The 22069-nt window shown below is 37.6% G+C and overlaps 2 protein-coding genes across 6 annotated transcripts in view; one reads left to right on the top strand and one right to left on the bottom strand.

The window, feature by feature from the left end:
• Mef2a (myocyte enhancer factor 2A) overlaps positions 1-22069 on the top strand; it is a 123027-nt gene that overhangs the window by 92312 nt on the left and 8646 nt on the right. For 3 of the 5 annotated variants that reach the window (XM_021166331.2, XM_021166332.2, XM_029479490.1), the window contains 3 exons: positions 10002-10189; positions 17329-17352; positions 21412-21538. In XM_021166331.2, coding sequence (XP_021021990.1) covers positions 10002-10189; positions 17329-17352; positions 21412-21538 — 339 coding nt within the window. The remainder of the gene's footprint in view (positions 1-10001; positions 10190-17328; positions 17353-21411; positions 21539-22069) is intronic. The other 2 variants (XM_021166334.2, XM_021166333.2) reach the window with 1 other exon arrangement.
• Positions 20140-22069, bottom strand: part of Lysmd4 (LysM domain containing 4) — a 19070-nt gene continuing 17140 nt past the window's right edge. The window contains exon 3 of the mRNA XM_029479492.1: positions 20140-20239. Within this exon, the coding sequence (XP_029335352.1) occupies positions 20225-20239 (15 nt within the window). The 3' untranslated portion in view covers positions 20140-20224. The remainder of the gene's footprint in view (positions 20240-22069) is intronic.

The following is a 22069-nucleotide window of genomic DNA, read 5'->3' as shown; positions in this document are numbered from 1 at the left end:
CTTACAGTTGTATCTCATGGAGGCATTTCCTCAACTGAAGCTCCTTTCTCTGTGGTAACTCCAGCTGTGTCAAGTTGACACAAAAATAGCCAGTACAACCTGTAACCACAGCATTTCAGAAGCCATATGGAACAAAGAGAGTCCTGGGTTCTAGACCAGCCTGATCTACACCGCAAGCCTATATTCAAATTAAAGTGCCAAAAATCTTTAAGACTTTAACTTGCTAATTCGCATCTGATACTCACTTTTATTGGAACACCCAAAATATGTAATGAAGCTGATGGTCTTCATACATGCTTTTGACAGCTTATAGTCTTTATTAAAAGATTTGAAAGAGCTGAGCAGTGGTGGTGCATGCCTTTAATCCCAGCACTTGGTAGGCAGCAGCAGGCAGATTTCTGAGTTTGAGGCCAGCCTGGTCTACAGAGTGAGTTCCAGGACAGCCAGGGCTATACAGAGAAACCCTGTTTTGAAAGATTGCAGTGGTTATAAAATATCTAAACCCCTAATCCATTTTCTGAGACTTTGTCTAAAGAAGTAAGCTAGGGACTGGAGAGTGGCTTAGCAGTTAAAAGCATTGGCTGCTCTTGCACAGGACCTGGTTTCAGTTCCCAGCACCCACATGGAGGTTCATGTCTGTCTATAACTGCAGTTCCAGAGGATCTGATGGTTTCTTCTGGCTTCTGAAGGTTACCAAGGGCCATATGGTATACAGATATACGTAAAGGAAAACATACATTCACAGAAAGATAAATGAATCTTTAAAAAAGGAAGTAAAAGAAAACTGTAAAGGGTCATGCTAACATTGTTGCAGTGAAAAACGGGATAAAATAGGCATAGTCAGCAATGTGAAAATTAGGGAAATCTCAAAGGAGGGTTTTTTTGTTGTTGTGATTTAAAACTATGCAGAAAATATACATATAGAAAAAAACATAAGGAACCCCAAATGGATTCCATTAGTTAGGGTTATAATGTTCCCCCCTTTCTTTTTCGTTTTGAACTTTATGTGACATAATAATGATAGTATCCCTAAAGTCATAAAATTTTTATTATAATAAATTGTTTTGGTGGGGTTTTTTCCCCCTGATTTGATACTTTTTGTTTTGTTTTCCATCTGTCATTGAAAACTTAAACTGGCAGTTGTACATGCTATAATTTATATAGCTTGGTCATGGTGACCGTCTATTTGTTTACAATTTACTATAAACACTTCACTGCTGAGAGTATAAATGTGTTTCTCCTCTTATATTGTAGCTCAGATGGTTATATAACTTTTGGCCTATATTGTAATGTCAAGATTGGGAAAACAATTGATATATTCAGCACCTTCACTTAAAAACGATTGTGGGGCTTGGTGGGTGGGAATAGTGTATGTGTGTGTGTGTTTGTGTATATTGTGTGTATGTTTTGCATACATGTACTTTCTCCCCAGCCTCTACCTACTTTTCTTAAAAATGTGTTGAGAAAGAAAAATATATTGGACTAGAAATAGAAAAGTTCAAGAAAAATCTGGAATTGTTCATGTTGCATGAAAGTGAAGGTTGGGGATTGCCTGTGCCAGAGGAGTGGAAGCTAAAAAGACAAATGAGCTGCATTGTGTTGGATGGACAGTTCTATAAAGAGGACATGGGACTGGCAGAGGGTGACATTGATAGAGAGATTTAAAACATTATTTTGAGATGACAGCATCTATCTGGAGAAAGTAGCCCCTGGAAGTTGAATTTGGACTAAAAATTAAGGGAAATAAAGCAGAAGTCTGTACTTGCATGCTTCGGTCATCGTATTGCAGGAGAACTGATGAGGCCTCTGGCAGAGGAGAAAGTTGTATCTTTAGTGCAGTCTACCCAGGACAGATGAAGAAAGATTGGATTTTGAAAGTAGGGCACAAATGTTTTTTATTAAATATTTCTGATATGATCCATATTGTCCATTATGTGTGAATTGTCCTCAAACTAAGTGAATGTGTCATTGATTATTTCAAAATCATGATCTTTTTTTGTATCTTAGTAAGTTTTATATCTTCACATAAATGACGTTTTATGATGTTACTATGTATTCCTGCATATGTATTGAATAGTGTGCTGAGCATGTCAGTTTTGTTATTTGTCACTGTGTAACCCTGGCTGGCCTGAATCTCACTATGTAGACCAGGCTGGCCTCAAACTCACACTGCTCTGCCTGCCTCTGCCTCCCAAGTACTAAAATTAAAGGTGTGTGCTACCACTTCCAATTTGAATCTTGCTTGAGGTTTTAGAGTCCGCTGAAGTTTGTTTGACATCTGGACTTCAAAAGTGGCTTCTTAGTAAACCATTAATGAAATAGTCATCTACTGTTTAGTGCTAGAAGGGCAGTAGTCCTAAGGCCATGGAGAAACTTGCCATCCACTTGAATACATTGCTGCAAATGACAGGGTTCAGATTCTGAACTATGAGATGAACTGATGTAATGGAACAACATACCTTCTATCAATAGGACCCTAATTAAGATGAGGCCTGTTCAGTTTCTGGAGGCATAGGTATATGGTTTACTCAAGAGTGTTTTTGTTAGGATAATAAGCTACCATTCAAGTTTTAACAATGATCATACTAACTTAAATTTATTCAATTAAAAAGACAAATCATCCTGTGCAGGGTCCCCATTATAGAACTTAAAGAGAAGCTGAGAGGCACGCACCCATACAGTCTGAGAGAATAACAAGCTTGCACTGGAGATTGGCTTCAGCCTGGCATGTTGCCAGACACTTACATCATCTGTACTCACTATCTGCTGCGGTGCCCTGGTGGAACATAAGATACTGTGCTTTCAACCCCACACTTGATTCTTGTGCTTTACTATGCTCTCATAAAATGCATTATAGATTCACATGGGAAAGACGCAGCCATGCTTCTTAATGATATATGCACCTAAATTACATATTTGCATCAGCTAATAATAATAATACTAAAATAGTGTGGGGGGTATTTTTTTGTTTTAGATTTTAGCATGGGTCCATGAAATAGCCTTTCAAGTAGGCTTTCAAGTAGAGAATCAGAACACGCATTCTTGCAATTATATATTAACAGAAACCTCATTAACCTTATTGCTCTGCAGTATAAAAGTCTATTAAGTTCTTCTAACTTTGAATATGTTACTTGTAAAATATTTTTTATCCTCCAGATCACAAAATCTGGATTAGCTCTTGAGTGAGTTCTGTTCTGCTCCATAAGTGAATAACCTAGAGAAGAGTTGATGCTTTTCCCTCAACAGCCACACTGCTCTTTGAAGCTTACAGGAGATGCAGGAAAAGAGATTGAGCCCAGATTGAATAAATTCTGCTTCAAGACATTGAAAGCAGAATACAGGAAATACCCTCACAAAATTAACAAAAATAACAGTCCCCACAACAAAATAAAGTCACACACAAATAGAATTGCTATGTCACATGGTGAAATTTTTGCAAATGTGAGACTTGGTTGAACTGGCAGGGAAAGCGTAGTCGTCTTCCACGTGCACCTCCCGAGCAGATGCGGCAGTTCTTAGAGGCCACTGCCTTTCTTGTGTTCAGGTGCCAGCTTATTCAGATTGCAGTTAGGAGGCTACAGGGTTGAGTCTCTCATAGTTGTTATACAAATATTTTTATAATAGTATCTTCGACTCAAGTAATATTTATAAGAAGGTAATTATAGTAAGGCCTCTATTTTCTTTAAAACTTTTCCCAAACTTTTAACCGTCTTTCTAAGCATAGTAATGATTTAAATTTTCATTTTTATTATTTATTTTATGTGTGTGGATGTTTTACCTGCATGTCTGTCTGTGCACCTACGAGGCCTGAAGAAGGCATGGGATTCCTAACAACTGTAGTTACAAGTGGCTGTGAGCTGCCATGTGTATGCTTAGCATTGAACTCTCGTCCTCTGGGAGAGCAACCTTAACTCTTAACTACCAAGCTATCTCTCCACTCCCCTAATTTTAGTCTTTTAAGTTTACAAATTCAAGCCTGGCAAACTAGCTAAGTAGGTAAACATGCTTGCCCCCCAGATCTGATAGGCTGAGTTCAATCCCCAGATTCCACATGATAGAAGATAAGAACCAACCCATACAAGTTGTCCTCTGATTTCCAGGCATGCCCCTCCTCTACAAATAAATGTAATTTTAAAAATTATGGAATTCGTACATCAGTTTATCATTTGACTATATATTACTAAGTGTGCCTGAAGTTGCTTTGTAAATCTCAAGGTAGTATACCAAGTAAACATAGTTCTGTTTCATTAAAGAAATTCTACAGAATTAAAATGTGTGTGGTGTATGTGTGTGTGCGTGCGTGCGTGCGTGCGTGCGTGCGTGCGTGCGTGCGTGCATGTGTGTGCTAGTGTGCCTCGCCATGCTGGCATGTTGACAGGTTGATGTTGTGATGGCTTCTTGAACCTCTTCATCTAATTTTTGGAGGCGGTTCTCACTAACTGTTGCTTGCACTTCCAATCCCTGGGTCTGATTATTTCTACTCCACCATCACCACTGGGGTTGCAAACTTGTACCATCATTCATGTCTTTCTTTTAAGATTTACTTTTATTTGTGTGTGCATGTGTGTGTACATTGCATGCACCATGTGTTTGCATGTCCAAGTGTGTGGAGGTGCTCTCGGGGCTAGAAGAGCAGGAGCCATAGATAATTGTGGGTGGTTAGGAATTGAGCTTACATAATCTGTGAAAGTAGCAAACGCTCTTAACCACTGAGCCTTCTCTTCAATCCTAACACCTGGCTTTGGCCGTCCTGCTTGCATAGAAAACACTTTACCCATCAAGCCATTTCCCCAGCTTGCTGATAGGTTCTTTTGTAAGGTTTTTGATTTTAAGTACTCTCACTTGCATATTCTGTGGCGTATGTTCTGTGATACTGGGGTACAGTTCAGAAAGCTTGTGCTTATAGCTATCTCTTGAAGTCTTTTCCTTTAGCAACTTCAGTACTCAGGTTTTTTGTTTTGTGTTTTTTAAAAAGGTCTTTGATTCACTTTGAGTTGATTTTTATGCAGGTTTAGAGATAGGGATATAATTTCATTTCTGTGCAGCTATATATCCAGTTTTGCCAACACCATTTATTGAATAGGATATCTATTCACAGTACATATACTTTATCAGCAGCCAGATGTCCATAGCCGTTTGGATTTATCTACAGGTCCTATATTGTATTCCATTTATCTATATGTCTTCTTTTGCCAGTTCTATGCTGTATTTCTCATTAAGGCTCTGTAATGTGTGCTTTCTAACTAAGATGGCTTTGTGGTTTTCCATATTTCTTCATGAAGTTTAGAGTTATTTTTTTCTAGCTCTGGGAATAATGTTATTGAATTTTTGCTGAGAATTGCTGTGATTGTGAGGATTAATTTTGATAGCATAGCCATTTCACAGTGTTCATTCTGCCAGTTCAGGAGCATGGACGTTCTTTTCTTTATCTATTGTCTTTAGATTATTTCTCCTAATTTCTTAAAAATTTACTTATAGGAGTCTTTAACCACTTTGGCTAGATTTATTCATAGTTTTAAAAATAATTAAAATAGGATATTTTTCTTATTTCTTAGTTCGTTTGATATTGGTCTGTGTGTATAAAGTTCTGGCTTTGTATATTGATTTTGTCTTATAACTTTACTGAAAGTAGTTTTGGGACCTAAAGTTTTCTGGTGATGTCTATGGGGTCTATTAAGTATAGAATTAAATCATCTGCCACTAGAGATGGTTTTTCCTTCTTGAGTTTGATCATTTTTATCTTTCTCCTGTCTTATAACCACTAAGTCTTGAAGCACCATATTGAGTAATTAGTGCGAGCTGACATTCTGTTTCCTTCTACACTACAGAGGAAATGTTCTCAGTTCTTTTCCATTTAGCATGAGAGTGGCTTGGTTTGTCTTAGATACCCTTTATTATGTTGCGGAATGTTCTATCCTGTTTTTTTCTTCAGGACTTTTTATCATGAATAGGTATTGAACTTTGTCAAAAAACTTTCATGTTGAAGTTATCATGTGGTTTTACTGTCTTAAAGTCTATTAATATGGAATATGACATTTATTGATTTGCTTTTGTGGAATAGGCCTTGTGTCCTGGGATGATATCAACTTGAACATGATATAACATCTTCATGTGATCTTGAATTCAGTTTGCAAGTATTTGCTGAGAATTTTTATATCTGTATTCATTATATGGATTGGTCTCTAGTTTTCTTTTTTGGTTTTGTCTTTACCTGGTTTTGGTATCATGATAATACTGGCATCATAGAATGGGTTTGGTGGAAGTGTTAGATTTTTTTTTTTTTTTCCTAGAAGTTTGGGAGAATTGAGCCGTGAATCCATGTAGTCCTGGGTTGATCTCTTGTCTTCCTAGAGCTTTGAGGTACATTAGCTTGTTGACTTGAGCTCCTTCTGGCTTTTTAAAGTATGAACACAGAGCTCTTGACTTTTCCTCATAAGACCTGGCTGTATACCAGAGGCTCTGGTTAGGTTGTGCTTTAGTGGTCATTTGACATGTAAGAGTTTTACAGTTTCCTCCCTGATTTTAAAATTGAGCTTCAATTTAAAAATTTAAAAAGTATAGCTTTCAAAAATTCAAAAAAGTATGCATAGTTTCTAAGTAGTTATGTATTTTCTGAGCTTAGTCTTGCTGTTCACTTCTTGTTTTAGTTTACTGTGATCTGATTAGATGCAGGGAGTCATTTCAGGGTTTGTTTTTGTGTGTGTTTATTAAAGCTTCCTTTGTTGTCTGTAGTATCAGTTTTAGGAATGGTTCTATGTGCTGCTGAGAAGTGTATATTCTTTCTCTATTAGCTAGAATGCTTTGTAGATACCTATTAAGTCCAGTTGATTTATTTAATAGTTAAGATATAGAGAGGTTTTTGCAAATTTTCCTTTTTGGAAGACCTGGTTATGTGTGGGGGTGAGTAGTGAAGTCTCCTGCAGTACTGCGTCAGTACCTCATGTAGTCTTTGTGCCTTTTAATGTTTGTTTTATGAATGACCATGGAAAACCACGTAGAACAACTGCTAGTAAAATCGATGGTAATAGCAAACCCTTCTCAATAATAACCTGAATGCAAATGACTAATTCACCATTAAAGGACTGACAGACCATGTTTAAAAATGAGGTCTAACTATTCAGTTGCCTCTAAGAAACCCATGTAACTAGAAAAGATCTAAAACCTGAAGGCTTCCGGATTTGTTCCATAAACATTTACAATAGTTCTGCCCTGTTGGTTGATGAATGTTCCCTTTGTTAATATTTAATGGCTCTCTCATCTCCTAACTAGGTTTGGTTCCAAGTCTTCATTATCAGATGTGAGGACTGATAGGTCAGCTTGTTGGCAGCTTTCTGTTGCTTGGTGGGTTGACTTAAGCCTTGGACAGGCTCTCAGGTTTTGAATCTCTTCTAGTTTCATGAGTTCCTTAGAGGTTTAGACCTCATTTTTAAGCATAGTCTGTTAGTCTATATCTTTAAATAGTCACTTGTAGTCCCGTTATTGAGAAGGGTTTGTTATTACTGTTTATTTTTGTTGGCAGTTGTTTCTTCTTCTTCTTCTTCTTCTTCTTCTTCTTCTTCTTCTTCTTCTTCTTCTTCTTCTTCTTCTTCATCTTCTTCATTTTCTTTCCTCCTCTTCCTCTTTTCCTCCTCCTCCTCCTCTTCCTCTTCATCTTCCGCCTCCTCCTCTTTCTCCTCCTCCTCCTCTTTCTCATTCTCCTTCTGGTTTTGGACCTTATGAATTTTATCTCTTTTTGCCTTTTTTAATCACTTGTTTTCATGAAATATACTCTTTCATGTTGTGAGTAAACTGTCAAACTTCTTTGTGTATTTTATTCTTTAAGCATTTCCTGCATTTCTTGCTTAATTGCCACAGATTATACTTACTTGTGCTTTACTTGGTTCTCCATCCATTTTAATAGATTATTTTACTGGATTTGACAATAATGGCTATGAAATAAACTATTCTTTGCTTTTCTTACTTTTAGACTCTCTGACCTACTGTTATTCTAATATTTCTGCCCCTGTGAATTAGTGTTTTTCCCTCATAGCTTTTTGGGTTGTGTGTGTTAAGTAATTGAGGGGGGACGGGGAGGGAGGAAGGAAGGAAAGGAGGGGAGAGAGAGACAGAAAGACATGCACATGGCACATGCTTCGAGGTCAGAAGACAACCAGGTTTTCTTTTTTGCTACTTTATAGGACCCAAGGATCAAAGACAGGTTGTGCTGCCTGCACTCAATCACATTTACCTCCTGAGCCATTTCATTGCCCTTGCCTTATTGCTTTTAGTATTGTTTCTTTGCTTTTTATTTTTAACTACGCTTATTTATTTTATTATGTATATGTGGGGGGTATGTGCATATGTTTCTGCAATGTGTGGAAATTGAAGGATATTCTGTTGGAGTCGGTTTCTCTATCATCATGTGGGCCCCAGGGATTGAACTCAGATCATCAGTTTTGATAGCCATCAGTCCATCTTGTCAACCCGTCTTTGTATTTTTGAATCATGAAGAAGTCCATTGCCCATGTCTATTTGAAGTTCTGAGCACTTTCTTTCTCATGGTTTCAGAAATTTTCAGATATTTTAGTGAATAGGTTATTTGAACTATTGACTATCTTAGTTCCTTTTGCTTTAGTTTGGTTTCTTGGAAATTTGATTCCATTGCTTTTATATTTATCTGCATGTATTACTGTCTTAACCTTGTTTTCCATCCCAGAATAGTTCCTCTGCTTCATCTTGTCTGTAGATGCTCCCTGCTTTTTATTTGATTTGATTAATTGGTTCTTTAATTTCCAGAATTTCTAGTTGGTTCTTTTTTCACCTTCTCAATTTTCTTATGGAATTTTTTCTCCCATTTTAAAGTTTTTTCTCCAAGTGACTTATTTGTTTAGTCCATGTTGGTTAACTTTGTTGTATGAGTCTTCAGTTGAGTTTGTAGCTTCCTTTTCTTTCAAGTCCCTTGTTGGTCATTTGACTCTGTGATCACTGACATGTGTTGTAGGTACGGTACGACTCATCTCCTCTCAGCTGTCGTCCTTCCCTGGAGCTAAGAAGCTACGGCTCAGTTCTAGGCCTGTGTTGTTGTGTCTGATGTGTTTATGCATCTGTGGGATTTGTGTTCTGCTTCATGGTTTCTATCCCCTTTTCCTTCTGTTTGTGAGTTCTTGTTCTGTCATCTTCCTTTGATTATATGATGGGAAAACTTGACTGCAGTAGCAACTGTGATAGTTGACACAGTCCCCATTGTCAGCTGCAGAAGACACTGTACCCTTCCCCATGCCCCTTCTGTAAGGTGGGAACTGTACTAAGTTGGAGAATGTTGTTTATTTGTTGGGAATTTTGTTTTGTTTTTAGAGCCAGTATTAGTATTCAGTAGTAAAGAAAATAACAGGGTTAGCAATATGAAAAGTAGTAGAGAAAATACTGTTTATAGGTTCAGAGAAAAGGATAAACTCAGAACCTTTTCCAAGGATAAACAAGTTGCAGCATATCAGTCAACCACTTCAAATACAAAAATATACATCATTCCTCTTATTACTATACATATTTATTATAAGGAGGGGCATGCAGGTAATATGGTGCCATGTGCAGATCAGAGGACAACTTAGAGGAGTCAGTTCTCTCTACCATGCAAGTCCTGCAGAACAAACTCAAGCCATTGCTGGATTGCAAGTGTCTTTAACCACTAAGGGGCATCTTGTTGGTCACCCCCTCCCCATTTCAAGATTTCAAGATACAAGTACAAAAGTAGAAGAGATTTAAAATATGTAAATACAAATGAGTATCTGTCAAAATAATAGTACAATATTAATGACATTGTGTTTTATTATAAATAGTAAACTTTATATGTCATAAAATTCTTATTTTTTATAAAATTAATTTTCTAAGTTTATAAAATTAATCATTTTTTTAAAACTTACATACACACATATATATATGGGCAGTTAGCATTATTTTAGATTTGTTAAACTATTTTAATGACTCTTTACATGTTAATAAGCAACTGTTTTTCCCTTTCCCAGGGAATGGATTTGTAAACTCAAGGGCCTCTCCAAATTTGATTGGAAATACTGGTGCAAATAGTTTAGGCAAAGTCATGCCTACAAAGTCTCCCCCGCCACCAGGTGGTGGCAATCTTGGAATGAACAGTCGGAAACCAGATCTACGAGTTGTCATTCCCCCATCAAGCAAGGGCATGATGCCCCCACTTGTAAGTTGACCCACTTTTTAGCTTTGTTCTTTAAACCCACAGTTTATACTCGTCTGTATTTTTCTCTGAGGTCTTCTAAGCCTCCGTAGTGTCCATTGGTTTTCTTAATAAATTTTCTATTCAAAATTAGGAGTTGAAGAAAGACATTTAAGTGCTTAAAAACCAAATTATTGAAATAAGTAAAATTGCTTAATGTTTATTTAAAATAAAAGCTAAATTGGAGAGGTTATTATACTCAGTTTTAATTTTCTCAGGCTGAAAACTTTCTTTAGATATTCTTTATAGATATTTGACTTTGGTTTATGGATTAAACATGTCATTTCTGTTATGTACTTCACATATTTTCAATAATATGTGCATTTAGGTATGGAATAATGAAATTATTTGCTAGAAAATTATGTTTAGCAAAGAGAACTATTACAGACTATCTAGGGAAGAACGCTTGCAAGCTGGATGGAATTATTCTCTAAAAATTGTCTTTGCTTATTCCTTTTACATAACCCTTCTCTTTGACCAGAGTATAATACTTTTTTATTTACCTCTTGAGAGTCTTGACGGCTCTAGAATCATTTGTTCTTGAATTGTCTTTTTGTGTGAAGAACAGAATGTCCTTAGCTTCTTGTAGACAGTTTTAGAATAAACATGCAAGTTTTAAAGACATTTTGAGTTCAGCAGCAGTTTGACTATTAGCACACTAATATATATGATATGCCAGGTTCTCATTCTATTGTGCAGTTTCTAAATTTGCCATTTGCGTTTTGCTAGGTGAAAGTGATGCTGTCAGGCTCAGGGAGTGATTCTACATTTGTCTAATTTTTCATCAGTAATTTGTTAGGGTTATTTTCTCATTTAGTTCTCAATTAGGCTATGATCATAGCAAGGTAGAGATGAGAAAACAGAACTAAAAGTTACTATTTATCCAAGATAGCAGTACACATGCCCATGATCTTTAAGTCATATTTTGACTCTGCATTAAATAAATAAAAGTGTGAGGAGGGGCTCTTTGATTTGGGAAAACAGAAAATTTAAAATAAGTTGCTTTTAACTTTATACTGTTAAAAAAAATTCATTTTAGTGCTGCTAATTCACAGTGGTCAGATTATCTAGAGGCCATATGGAGAAAGCTATTGGTGCTAGTGTGATTAGTGAATTGCTGGAGGCCAAGCATGCAGTGAAACTTCTGAAGCCCCAGTGTAGGTTAAGTTTGTCTTCTCTATAGGAGAAGACTCTTATTTAGGAGTCTATAGAAGTCCTATAGAAGACTTCTCTATTGGACTCCTATCTTTCCATCTTGAGCCCCACTGAGTGCACTACATAGTTTAAGACCTGGAAAGATGTCCTGGAAACCCAGCTGGCCACTGCAGTGAGGTCAGCCTTTGTATGAGTCATTTTCTCTTCCATGGGATACATACAATGAGGGGTGAACAACAAATATCATCACCTCTAGTGCATTGACGACACCACACTGTGTCTGGGAATGCAGAAAGGACAGTATTGTTACTTGCTTCTGAAGCAAGAAGACATTGATGGTGGGAACTATGAGAGTAACAAGGTGACTGAGACGGCAGTCTGAGGCACATCACAGAGGGGATGATAGAAGGAAATAGTCACTGGTCTGCCCATCTTCCACCTTTGAGGGGTTTAAATTAAATATACTAAAGGTAACCACAGCAACAATAACTTTGAAACCTAGTCTAGTTCCTGAGAGAGGTAACTAAAACTTGACAGTGGCTGGGCCAGCAAGGTAAAATAGTAGAAAATACCCAAACGTAAATATAAGAACCAAAACTAGACATGATCTGAGAGCTGCAAGACTTTATCATGTAGTGCAACAGGTCTGAAAGTGGAGTTCCAAAAAGAAGAAGAGTAGGAACAGTGCTCTAAGGGAGGTAACAGTCACCAAGTAGGAGAAACACTTCCAGTGTGCATATGCACAAACACACACATGCACATTGGAGCTGCTAAAAGCAAAGGGCAAATAGAAATGCTTAAAGACAGCCAGTTAATGACCTATAGACCAAAGATAGAAAATTACCACTGTACCTCTCCTTCCAGCTGGTAAACAATGAAGCAACAATGAACACAAAAATCTCACATCACTATATCCAGCAAAAATATTCATCAAAAATAAATGCAAAGCCTTTTCAAACTAAAAACAGGAATTTCTTGTCAGCAGAAATAAATACTCTACGAGAAATGTTACAGTTTTCTTGAAGAAGTAATACTGGTGTCATCAAAATCTTGACTGTATGCAGAGAAACGAAGAACAGAAGGAATAAAAGAATAAACAGTTTATAAACCTTTTACTTTAGAATAGCTTTTGATTCATTGGAAAGATTACTAAAATCATAAGGTTCCCTTATACTTCATATACACTTTCTTTTAACAGTTTATATTACTATGACAGCTATTAACATTAATGACCCAGTATTATAAATTATTACTAACTAAAGTTCATATTTACGTATATTTCCTAAGTTTTAAACTTCATCTCTTTCTTCATGCCAGAGCCACTAGGTTTTATAGCATATTTGATTTATTAATCTTGTCTTCTTCAATTCTTTTAGGCTGTGAGAGTTTCTAAGACTTGGCTTAAGTGACCTTAGCATTTTTGAGGAACACTGCTCATGTGTTGTATAAAATGTCCTTCAGTTAATGTTTGATGCTTTTTCAGATTAACTTGGAGATAGTTTAGAAAGGTAGGCAGCGTCATTTTTATAGTAAGTTAGGAGATACTTAAGGACATTTCACCAAAATAGACCATTCTATTTCATAAAAGAAAACCTAGCAAATTTATAAGAACTGACTCTGTCCATAATCAGTAGAAATGAGTCTCAGAAAGGTATCTTAATGTAGAAATATAACCATAAATTTACCTTTAAAAATAATAATTTCATTAATTATTTAAAAATTTCATACAGTGTATTTTGATGAATACACTCCCACAACTCCATCCAGATATCCTCCTACCCACCCAAATTTGTGTCTTCTTTTTTAAAAACAAAACAAAATTTACAGAGTCCCTTTGTGGTGTCATTGTGGAAACTGTCCTCTAGTATGGCCTACCAGGGATCATAACGTTAAAGGAAACTGACTCTCCATCTCTTAGCAGCCAGTAGCTTCTCAGCTAGGGCTGGGACTTTGTGTCCCCTTCTGTCAACTCCATGCTGGGATTCTGTCTAGCTTGAGCTTGCGTGGGTTTATACATTGCACCCAGTCACTGAGAGGCGACAGGTGCAGCTGCTCTGTTGTGCCCAGAGAACACTCTGCTCGCAGTCACCCACCACCTCCAGCCCTACAGTCTTCCTGTTCCCTCTTTTGTTAGGATCCCTGAGCCTCACACTTGTAAATAATCTGTGGGCCTCAGAAGAAACTATCAAGGGAAATTTAGCATACATATAGCTAGTAGTCAGGCCAAGAGTATTTCTCGCTCTAGTGGAAAACCATATTTCAACTATCAGGACCTACATCGCCAAGGGATCTGATGCTCTGTTCTGGCTCCCACAGGCACCCATATTCATGTCCATAGACACACATAATTTAAAATAAATAATTGTTTAAATACCCATAACTAACTGAAACAAAATACAAAATTTCAAAATGTTGAGGACCATCAAGAGTGTTGCTGGAGAAACTGTATAGGCATTAAATGCTTGTATTAGAGAAAAAGAAATGTCAGGGGTTGCCAGGTGGTTTAGCAGGTGTCTTCGTTAGGGTTTCCATTGCTGTGACCAAAAATCAAGTTGGAAAAGAAAGGATTTATTTGACTTAAAGTTCCATATCACAGGTCAGGACAGGAACTCAAGTTGGCCAGGAACCTGGAAGCAGGAGCTGATGCAGAAGCTGCGGAGGAGTGCTGCTTACTGGCTTGCTTCCCATGGCCTGCTCAGCCTGCTTTCTTCTAAATCCCAGGACCACTAGTGCAGAGATGGTACCACCCACAATGGATTGGGTCCTTACCCCATCAATCACTAATGTTGAAAATTCTCTCCAGGTTTGACTATAACTGAAGTTATGGAGGCATTTTCTCCATTGAGATTCTTTCCTCCCAGATGACTTTATCTTGCATCAAATCGACATAAAACTATACCAGCACAGCAAGCAAAGTCACCTGCTCCCAAAGTTGACAGCCTGACTTCAGTCCTAAGAACTCACAGGGTAGGAAGAGAGAACTGACTCCTGGACATTGACCTTTAACCTGCACACATACATACCTGTGAATGCACACACAGAGAATAAATAAAATTATTGATAAGGATGAAAAGAAGGTCCCAAGTTAGTAACCATAGCTTTTACTTGGAGAAAGAAGCGAAAATTTAACCCAGAGCAGTAAAAGAAAAGAAAAGAAAAAAAAGCAGGAACTTTAAAATGGAAAAAGAGTAGAGTCAAAGAGTCAAACTGAAAAAAAAAAACCCTTGTTTTTTTCTTTCCAGATTAATTTAATTGATCATTTTCTAGCCATGCTGACCAAAGACAGAAGATATAGGTTCTAAATACCAAGGATGGGAGGGGAGCAAAATGCAAAAGGCTGCAGAAAGGAGATGGCACAGAGAGTCCTGTCCCAAGATACAGACTACCAGGAAATTACTCAGCTCACCTAAGTGCTAAATAAGGAAGTTGTATTTTTCTTTTTAAAATCTTCCAAAATAGAAATTCCAGATCTAGATGGTTTCACTACCAAACTATCAAACATTTAAGATAGAATTAATAGCAACTCTTCACTATCTCAGAAAGGAAAAAAAAGAGCACTTCCTTCCCCTCATCTTATTAGGCAGCGTCTGTCTTCATGCAAAACCAGAATAAGGCATTGTAAGCAAAAACACCTATAAAGCCAGTTTCTTCATGGACTGTCTAGACACAGAATCCTCATGTACTTTCTAGTTCTGTCTGTTAAGAACTCCTTGAGTAATTTCATCTAGTTGCTGAGTGTACCTGGTGCTCTCTCTGCTTGTGGTATCTAAATACTATTATCTAATTCAAAGGCTAAGGGCTCCCTTGGGGAAGTGGTGGGTTGTAGGGAAGCACAAGATAAGCCAGAGGAGCCAGGGAACAACGATGTAGTTATTGAAAGGTCCCAGGGACCATTCTTTCAAAAAACAAAACAAACAAAAAACAAAACAAAAATCCCAGTTTGCCAAAACTAGAAAATTTTAAATTACAGTAGTTTGAGGTTATAACCCAAGGAAAAAGGAATGCTGATTCCATCATACAAATATGATTAAATAAATAAGGAACTGGTAATACCTCCTCCTTAGGTAACAGATTTAATTTGGAAGAATTATAAGAATAGGAAAGCTGGACCTTAAAGCACGCCTTTAATCCCAGCACTCAGGAGGCAGAGGCAGAGGCAGGCAGGTCTGGAACTCAGGTTCAGGGCCAGCTTGGTCTAAAAAGTTTGGTCCAGTTCCAGGAGAACACAGAGAAGATCTGTCTTCAAAACAAAACAAAAGATTAGGAAACAGCTTTATAATAGCATAGTAGGGCCCTAACTGTTATGGGCCCGTCAGTAAGTAACTGCTGCAGGTAATGGGCAAACATCTAAAGTGAACCATTTACACACTGTCAAGTTTTCTGTACCTAAACATGTGTTGTTTATAAAGGGGAAATTGTGCTTTTATAGTGGAGAATCCTGGAGGACATTACCTTAGTTTAGGTAACTGGCTTAACACCACTAATAGTAAAACAAAGAGAATACATCTGCCTTCTGATACAGTCAGGCATTCTTTCCACAGTTAATGTCCTTCAGCCCACCAAGCCTGGTGGGATCTAAGTGAAGCGCAGAGCTTTACAAATGCGATCCCGAGTCTCAACATTTTTGGGGAGGGTGTTAACCTCAGAAAGCTGGGTGAGGTGTGTAGAGGAGCTCTCTGAGTGCTGTGGAGTAAACACAATGGTTAAAACACAAATGTGTATAACAAAGAAGTATGCCTGAAAAGAGCAGCCACTAAGGTGGCTCCTTGAGCACCTTGCAGGTAGGCAGTACCTGCTAGGAGCTTTCTAAAAAAAAAAAAAAAGTCACTTAAGACGCAGAAATGTGTGTTAGAAAGACCCAACTACTTGGACTTTGAAAACTGCTTAATAAAATCATATCTAGTCACAGAAAGAAAAGACAAAACCATGAACCCCATGGAAAATTAAAACTTTGTCGTATAAGCTTATCTTATACGACAAAGTTTTAATTATAAAGTATACCCTTATCTCTGTAGATTAAAGTTACACTGTATTTTACATACAGCAAGAGTTTGACATTATTTTGACATCTGTCTTGTAAATTGGAGATAATGAAATGATATGTTTAAGTGAGCAACTGAACTATATTTGCCCACTTGTACACTGAGTGCTTGTCTTGTTGAGTAAAAGATCAGTTTATTCATTTGCAGAGAAACCAGTGAGGCTTAGGATACTTTACAAATTGGAAGAAACGTGACTTACTCAAGTGAAATAGAAAATATCAACGAGCAGACTGTTGCTAGCATAGAAGTATTTCATAACCACGTAAAAGGAGAAAACCTGTCTTACTCATTTTACTGTTTTTAAAGTTTAACAGTTCCCTTCCAGTCTCTTCTTTATCATATGCAAGGCTTTACTCCACTAAGATAGTTTTATTCATGGGAACACTGTTATTTGCAAATGGTAAACATGTATTATTACTCAAAACTATAGCATTTATTAGTAAACACTGACTGTGTTTTATGATGTGTTGGCCACTGGGAAAATAAAACACACAACAGTTTTCTAACAATAGAGTCTGGTAGTAGACAGACTATATACAGACTGTCTGGCCAGATGGTGCAGTTATGCAGGGATTAAATGTATAAGGTGCACAGTGTTAAACTTGGAAGTGTCCCAGAAGCAATGGCTGTGTGTAGGAGAGGCCCATGTAAGAGGAGGTGCGATTAAGGGACAGGATGGGGCTTTAAATCATTGGCTAGAGAATTTAAAAGAATTTTCCTTTATTTTGAAAAACCAACTATAAATATAGAGGCAAGTACTATATACATCGTTTGATATGTATAGAACCTCTGTAAAGTTGCAAACAGCTACTAGAATCCAAGTGCCATGTTTTTCTAAAGAAAGATCTTGTTGCAAATTCAGCAGTCATAGTTAACTCTCTTATCCCTCTTATGTGCTGAGTGCAGTCGGAGGAAGAGGAATTGGAGCTGGTGAGTGTGGTTTCCTGCTTGAACAGAGTTGAAAAATATATAAATAGTACTAATTATTTTAAATGTTTTTATTTAAGCTTTGTTCCTTTGTTACAAAGATATTTTTCTATTTGTTTTCCACTATCCAAACATTTTTTAATCAAGAAGTCCACCTACTGGCACTACTGACCCTAGTTTTTATGTTTATTGCTGTATATATTGGTCCCTTTTATTTGAGGGGTAAAGGAGAAAACATTTTGAAGTAACTTGTAAAAACAATAGCTATCCATGAGTTAAGCTTTTTTGCTAAGGAAGTACACAAAATACCTTATGTGGCTTTCGAAATTATTAAAGTGTTTTTAGAAAATGACTTCACCCTCAGAGTCCCTGAGATCGTAACACAGAATCTTGTGTTATGTTTCTTTCTTTCAAAAAGATTACATCATTTTTGATGAGGTCACCTTTTTCAGAGTTGATTATTTCATCCTGCATGAGACAGTCTGAACCACAAGGGGGTTCCCTGTTTACAAAAAGAAGTGTCAGTGATTGAACATACACACATTTACTTCTTACGAGGAATATTTGATTCTTAAAAGCAGCTGTTACCTGTTTATCCAAAACATATTTTATATTGGTTTTTTTCCTCTGGAAAATAAACTTGACTAAAAATGACTTAGCTCTATGTTGGGAACTAAAACCCAAACTCAACAGATGTCATCATATGCATTCCAAGTCATTTGCTAATTAGATGACTCCGATTTAAAGGGAATAAAATCTTGTGAGTGTTCCAGTTTTGGCATGGGTAGGGGTTAGGAGTGCATGTGAGCATGGCGTGTAAAGGCATCCACTGGTTTCATTTCCTTATGATGACATGTTTATGCATGCTGGTGTGTTTTTAACACTTTCTTTTCAAATAAGTTTCTTTGTTCTTTATCCTTAAAATAAGAGATGATCTTTTATTTGTTCTGTGCTTGCTCATTTTTGGATTGGTATATGAAATATACTCCCTGATTAGCTATAAATGGGATGCTAGATTACACAGTGACTGTCTTTGGGGGAACTGTTGAGTTAAGGACACCACTAATGGTTGCATTATGGTTAAGCTGAAACAGTTCATCTTTTACTGGACCCCGCTCTTTACCCTTAGACTATTGTCCTAAGTGCTTTAATTATCTATCACTGTGTTGCCCTCTAGTGGTTCTGAAAGTCACTTACTCACGGAACACGCTGCTTGCAGGGATCTAGCTGGTGGGCAGACCAAGTATGGAGGGTCATTATTTCTAGTCTTTGCAGTCATACCAAGAAGTTGCTGTGAAGATGCAACTCTAAAAAGCCCAGAGTGGGGATAGCCTACACAGAACCATCTGAACACTTCGTTTTACTGAGTTTTCTTTGAGACCAGATTAAGTCAAAACCTCATTGAAATTGTTGACTCAGTGCTGAGCCTGAACTGTTTCTCCACCTGTCATACCAATGTGTGACAGTGTGTGACTTTTTGCCTTCCTTAAAATGACACTTAACTGCAGAATCTCAGAGATAGTTTCTGAGTGTGTTGAAATGTAGAAATCATGAAGATAAGAAAGATCGCTACAAAGTGTAGTCAGTCACACTCTTTAAAACTTCATCCCTCAATACCCATGGAAGGAGTTACAGAGACAAAGTTTGGAGCTGAGACGGAGGGAAGGACCATGCAGAGACTACCCGACCTGGGGATCCATCCCATAATCAGTCACCAAAACCAGACACTATTGCATATGCCAGCAAGATTTTGCTAACATGACCCTAATATAGCTGTCTCTTGTGAGACTATGCCAGTCCCTGGCAAATACAGAAGTGGATGCTCACAGTCATCTATTGGATGGATCACAGGGCCCCCAATGGAGGAGCTAAAGAGTGTACCCAAGGAGCTGAAGGGGTCTGTAACCCTATAGGAGGAACAACAATATGAACTAACCAGTAGTACCCCCTGAGCTCGTGTCTCTAGCTGCATATGTAGCAGAAAATGGCCTAGTCGGCCATCATTGGGAAGAGAGGCCCCTTGGTCGTGCAAACTTTATATGCCCCAGTACAAGGAAATGCCAGGGCCAGGAAGTGGGAGTGGGTGGGTTGGGGAGCAGGGCAGGGGGGTGGGAGGGTATAGGGGACTTTCGGGATAGCATTTGAATTGTAAATGAAGAAAATATCTAATAAAAATTGTTTTTTTAAAAAAGTTTAAGCTAATTCAGAATCTAAAAATTAAATCAATTCAAAATGCAAGGAAGAACCAGAAATGCAGTTCTCTAGACTTCAGAAAGTTACTCAAAGCAGTTTGTGCCCTAAATATTTGTTGATGGCTCTGATCCAAAGTGAAGTGAAAGAAAGGAGCCAGCTCCTCGGCCTGTGTTGAGGACTTCCCTAGCAAGAGTGAGGCCACAGTGGCTCGGTTCTAAGCCTTGCACTTCTAGAATAATTTTATCTCATTACAGATTTAGTGGGATGGCTGTGGATCAGAAGAAATATAAATATATTTGTCTGTTTAAGTCACCAATGTCACCAATAATATAAAGTTTTAACTACAGGAAGTCTGGGGACAGTAAAAATGCTGTCTTGGGTTCATTTCTAATACACCTCTTCAATTATCAGCAGGAGCACTGAAAACCAGACATGACAAACATGTCTGTCTTCCTTTTGTAACAAATTAAAGGGTTCAGAGAAGTAAAGTGATTTTCTCCAGGCTTAAGAAGAGGTGAATCAGTAATTAAGACTCCAGTCATGCCTGTACATCATATGGTATTCAGATGCCCTGTGAGAAGATAGAGGTGTAGGAAATACAAACTGACCTGAGAGAAGCTGGAGTCCAGATCCTCAAAAGACCATCACCCGTTAGGCACTCATATTAGCCAGAGGCCTTCATTCATTCCAGTGCTTTCTGAAACAGTGCAAGAGAAAATGCAATCTCATTTGGATTCCTGAGCTCTGACACAGACCCCAAAACTGTCAGTCATTAGGCTCTAACTATTTGTAAAAACAAATTATAGTTATCCTTTAGCTTCTTGTATACAAACTGTGGAGTCTCTTCTGTTCTCTGATACTTGATCCTGGAAAACGTCAACTTTAGGTCAGTGTGAAGGAAAAAATTATTCTGCCATACCCTACACATGGAAGACAGGGGCTGTCCTAATGTAGCTTCATCATTGAAGAGTTGACTCTTTTTTTGCCAGGAATAGGCAGTTCTTAAATCCCAGCCATCAGGAGTCAAAGGCAGCTAGATCTCTGTGTGCTCAAGGCAAGGCTGATCTACATAGTATGTTCCCAATCAGCCAGGACTACATAGACCTTCTAGGGGAAAGGGGACAAAAGGAAAAGGAGAAAGGGGTGGGGTGGGTGGGGTTGTCAACATTTTAATTTATTCCCAACCTGGCTAACATACAGTTATGCTGATACTATTAATACAGTCAGTCAGTATTTAGTAGCCGTTTGAAAAGTACATTATTTAAAAACTTAGATCCTTTCCTTTCAGAAAACTGGAAGGCCAGAATGATACAGATCTGAGTGTGCTGTTAAAACCTGGATCACCTGCAGGGTGAGCAGGAGGGAGACCATAACACAAGCTACATGGGATAAGCCACAGCCTAAAGCATTAGTCTAGAAAGACTGAAAAGGAAGTAGTTTTGTTCCTGTACTCTTACATTTATAATCTCATGTATACAAATTACTTTTGCTGCCACCAACCATTTAAAACATAAACAGACTTCATTTAATGTAGCTTGACAATACTTGTAATGATATCAAGTCCTCATTAAGCTATCACACAAAAGTGTTATCACCCATAAGGTAAGTTTCTATTTTAAGACATGCATCTGGGATTAATATGCTGTAGTCTTAAAGGGGAAATGAATAATTAATACAAAGATAGATCTCTTAAATATTTAGTTATTCTCATTAATATCTGTAAGGATCTCATATCACTGTTTCAAGAAATAATGACATCCACATAAAACTGTGAAGTGTCACATTTAAATTGAAAGTTATTTTTAAAATCTTTAGTCTGAACATAAATACCACATAATTACACTTAATCTGTTCTCTGATCTCTCACAGAATGCCCAAAGGATAAGCAGTTCTCAAGCCACTCAACCTCTTGCCACTCCTGTAGTGTCTGTGACAACTCCGAGCTTGCCTCCGCAGGGACTAGTGTACTCAGCAATGCCGACAGCCTACAACACTGGTGAGCTGTCTCTGGGCCTTTTCCTGGACTCTGTTCTTGCTGCTTTCTAAACAAGGGGTACATGCTTATTGAGAATATATCTCTGAGTTTTTGTTTCAAGTTTAAATGTATATTTTTAAAGTGCTAATAAGCCTTTAAAAAGTTACATAAATGAGTTGATAATAGAACGAAGTAAGTTATTTCTCCAACATGAGCTTTTACTATTTTATTTTGGCGGTGGGGGTGGGGGTGGGGGAGCAAAGGGGGGGTTGAGACAGGGCCTCTGTGTAGCCTTGGCTGTCCTAGAACTCACTTTGTAGGCTTAAACTGGTCTCAAAAGCCTTCCCCTGCTTCTCAAGTTCTGCAATTAAAGGTGTGTGCCACCATGTCAGACCTTTCACTGCTTCTTAAGAAAGAAGCAAGTAGCTATTGTCACGTGTGGCCAAGGAAGGTAGGAGGCAGATTGCCCAGGTATTTTTATAAAGTCTTATTGCACACTATCTTTTTCTTCCTCAACTTTGTTTTTTTTTTTTTTTTTTTTTTTTTTTTTTT

This window comes from Mus caroli, chromosome 7 (genome assembly GCF_900094665.2).
Source record: "Mus caroli chromosome 7, CAROLI_EIJ_v1.1, whole genome shotgun sequence".
Classification (NCBI taxonomy): domain Eukaryota; kingdom Metazoa; phylum Chordata; class Mammalia; order Rodentia; family Muridae; genus Mus; species Mus caroli.
The sequence above is the reverse complement of the archived record's forward strand: the minus strand, read 5'-3'. Positions and strand labels throughout refer to the sequence as shown.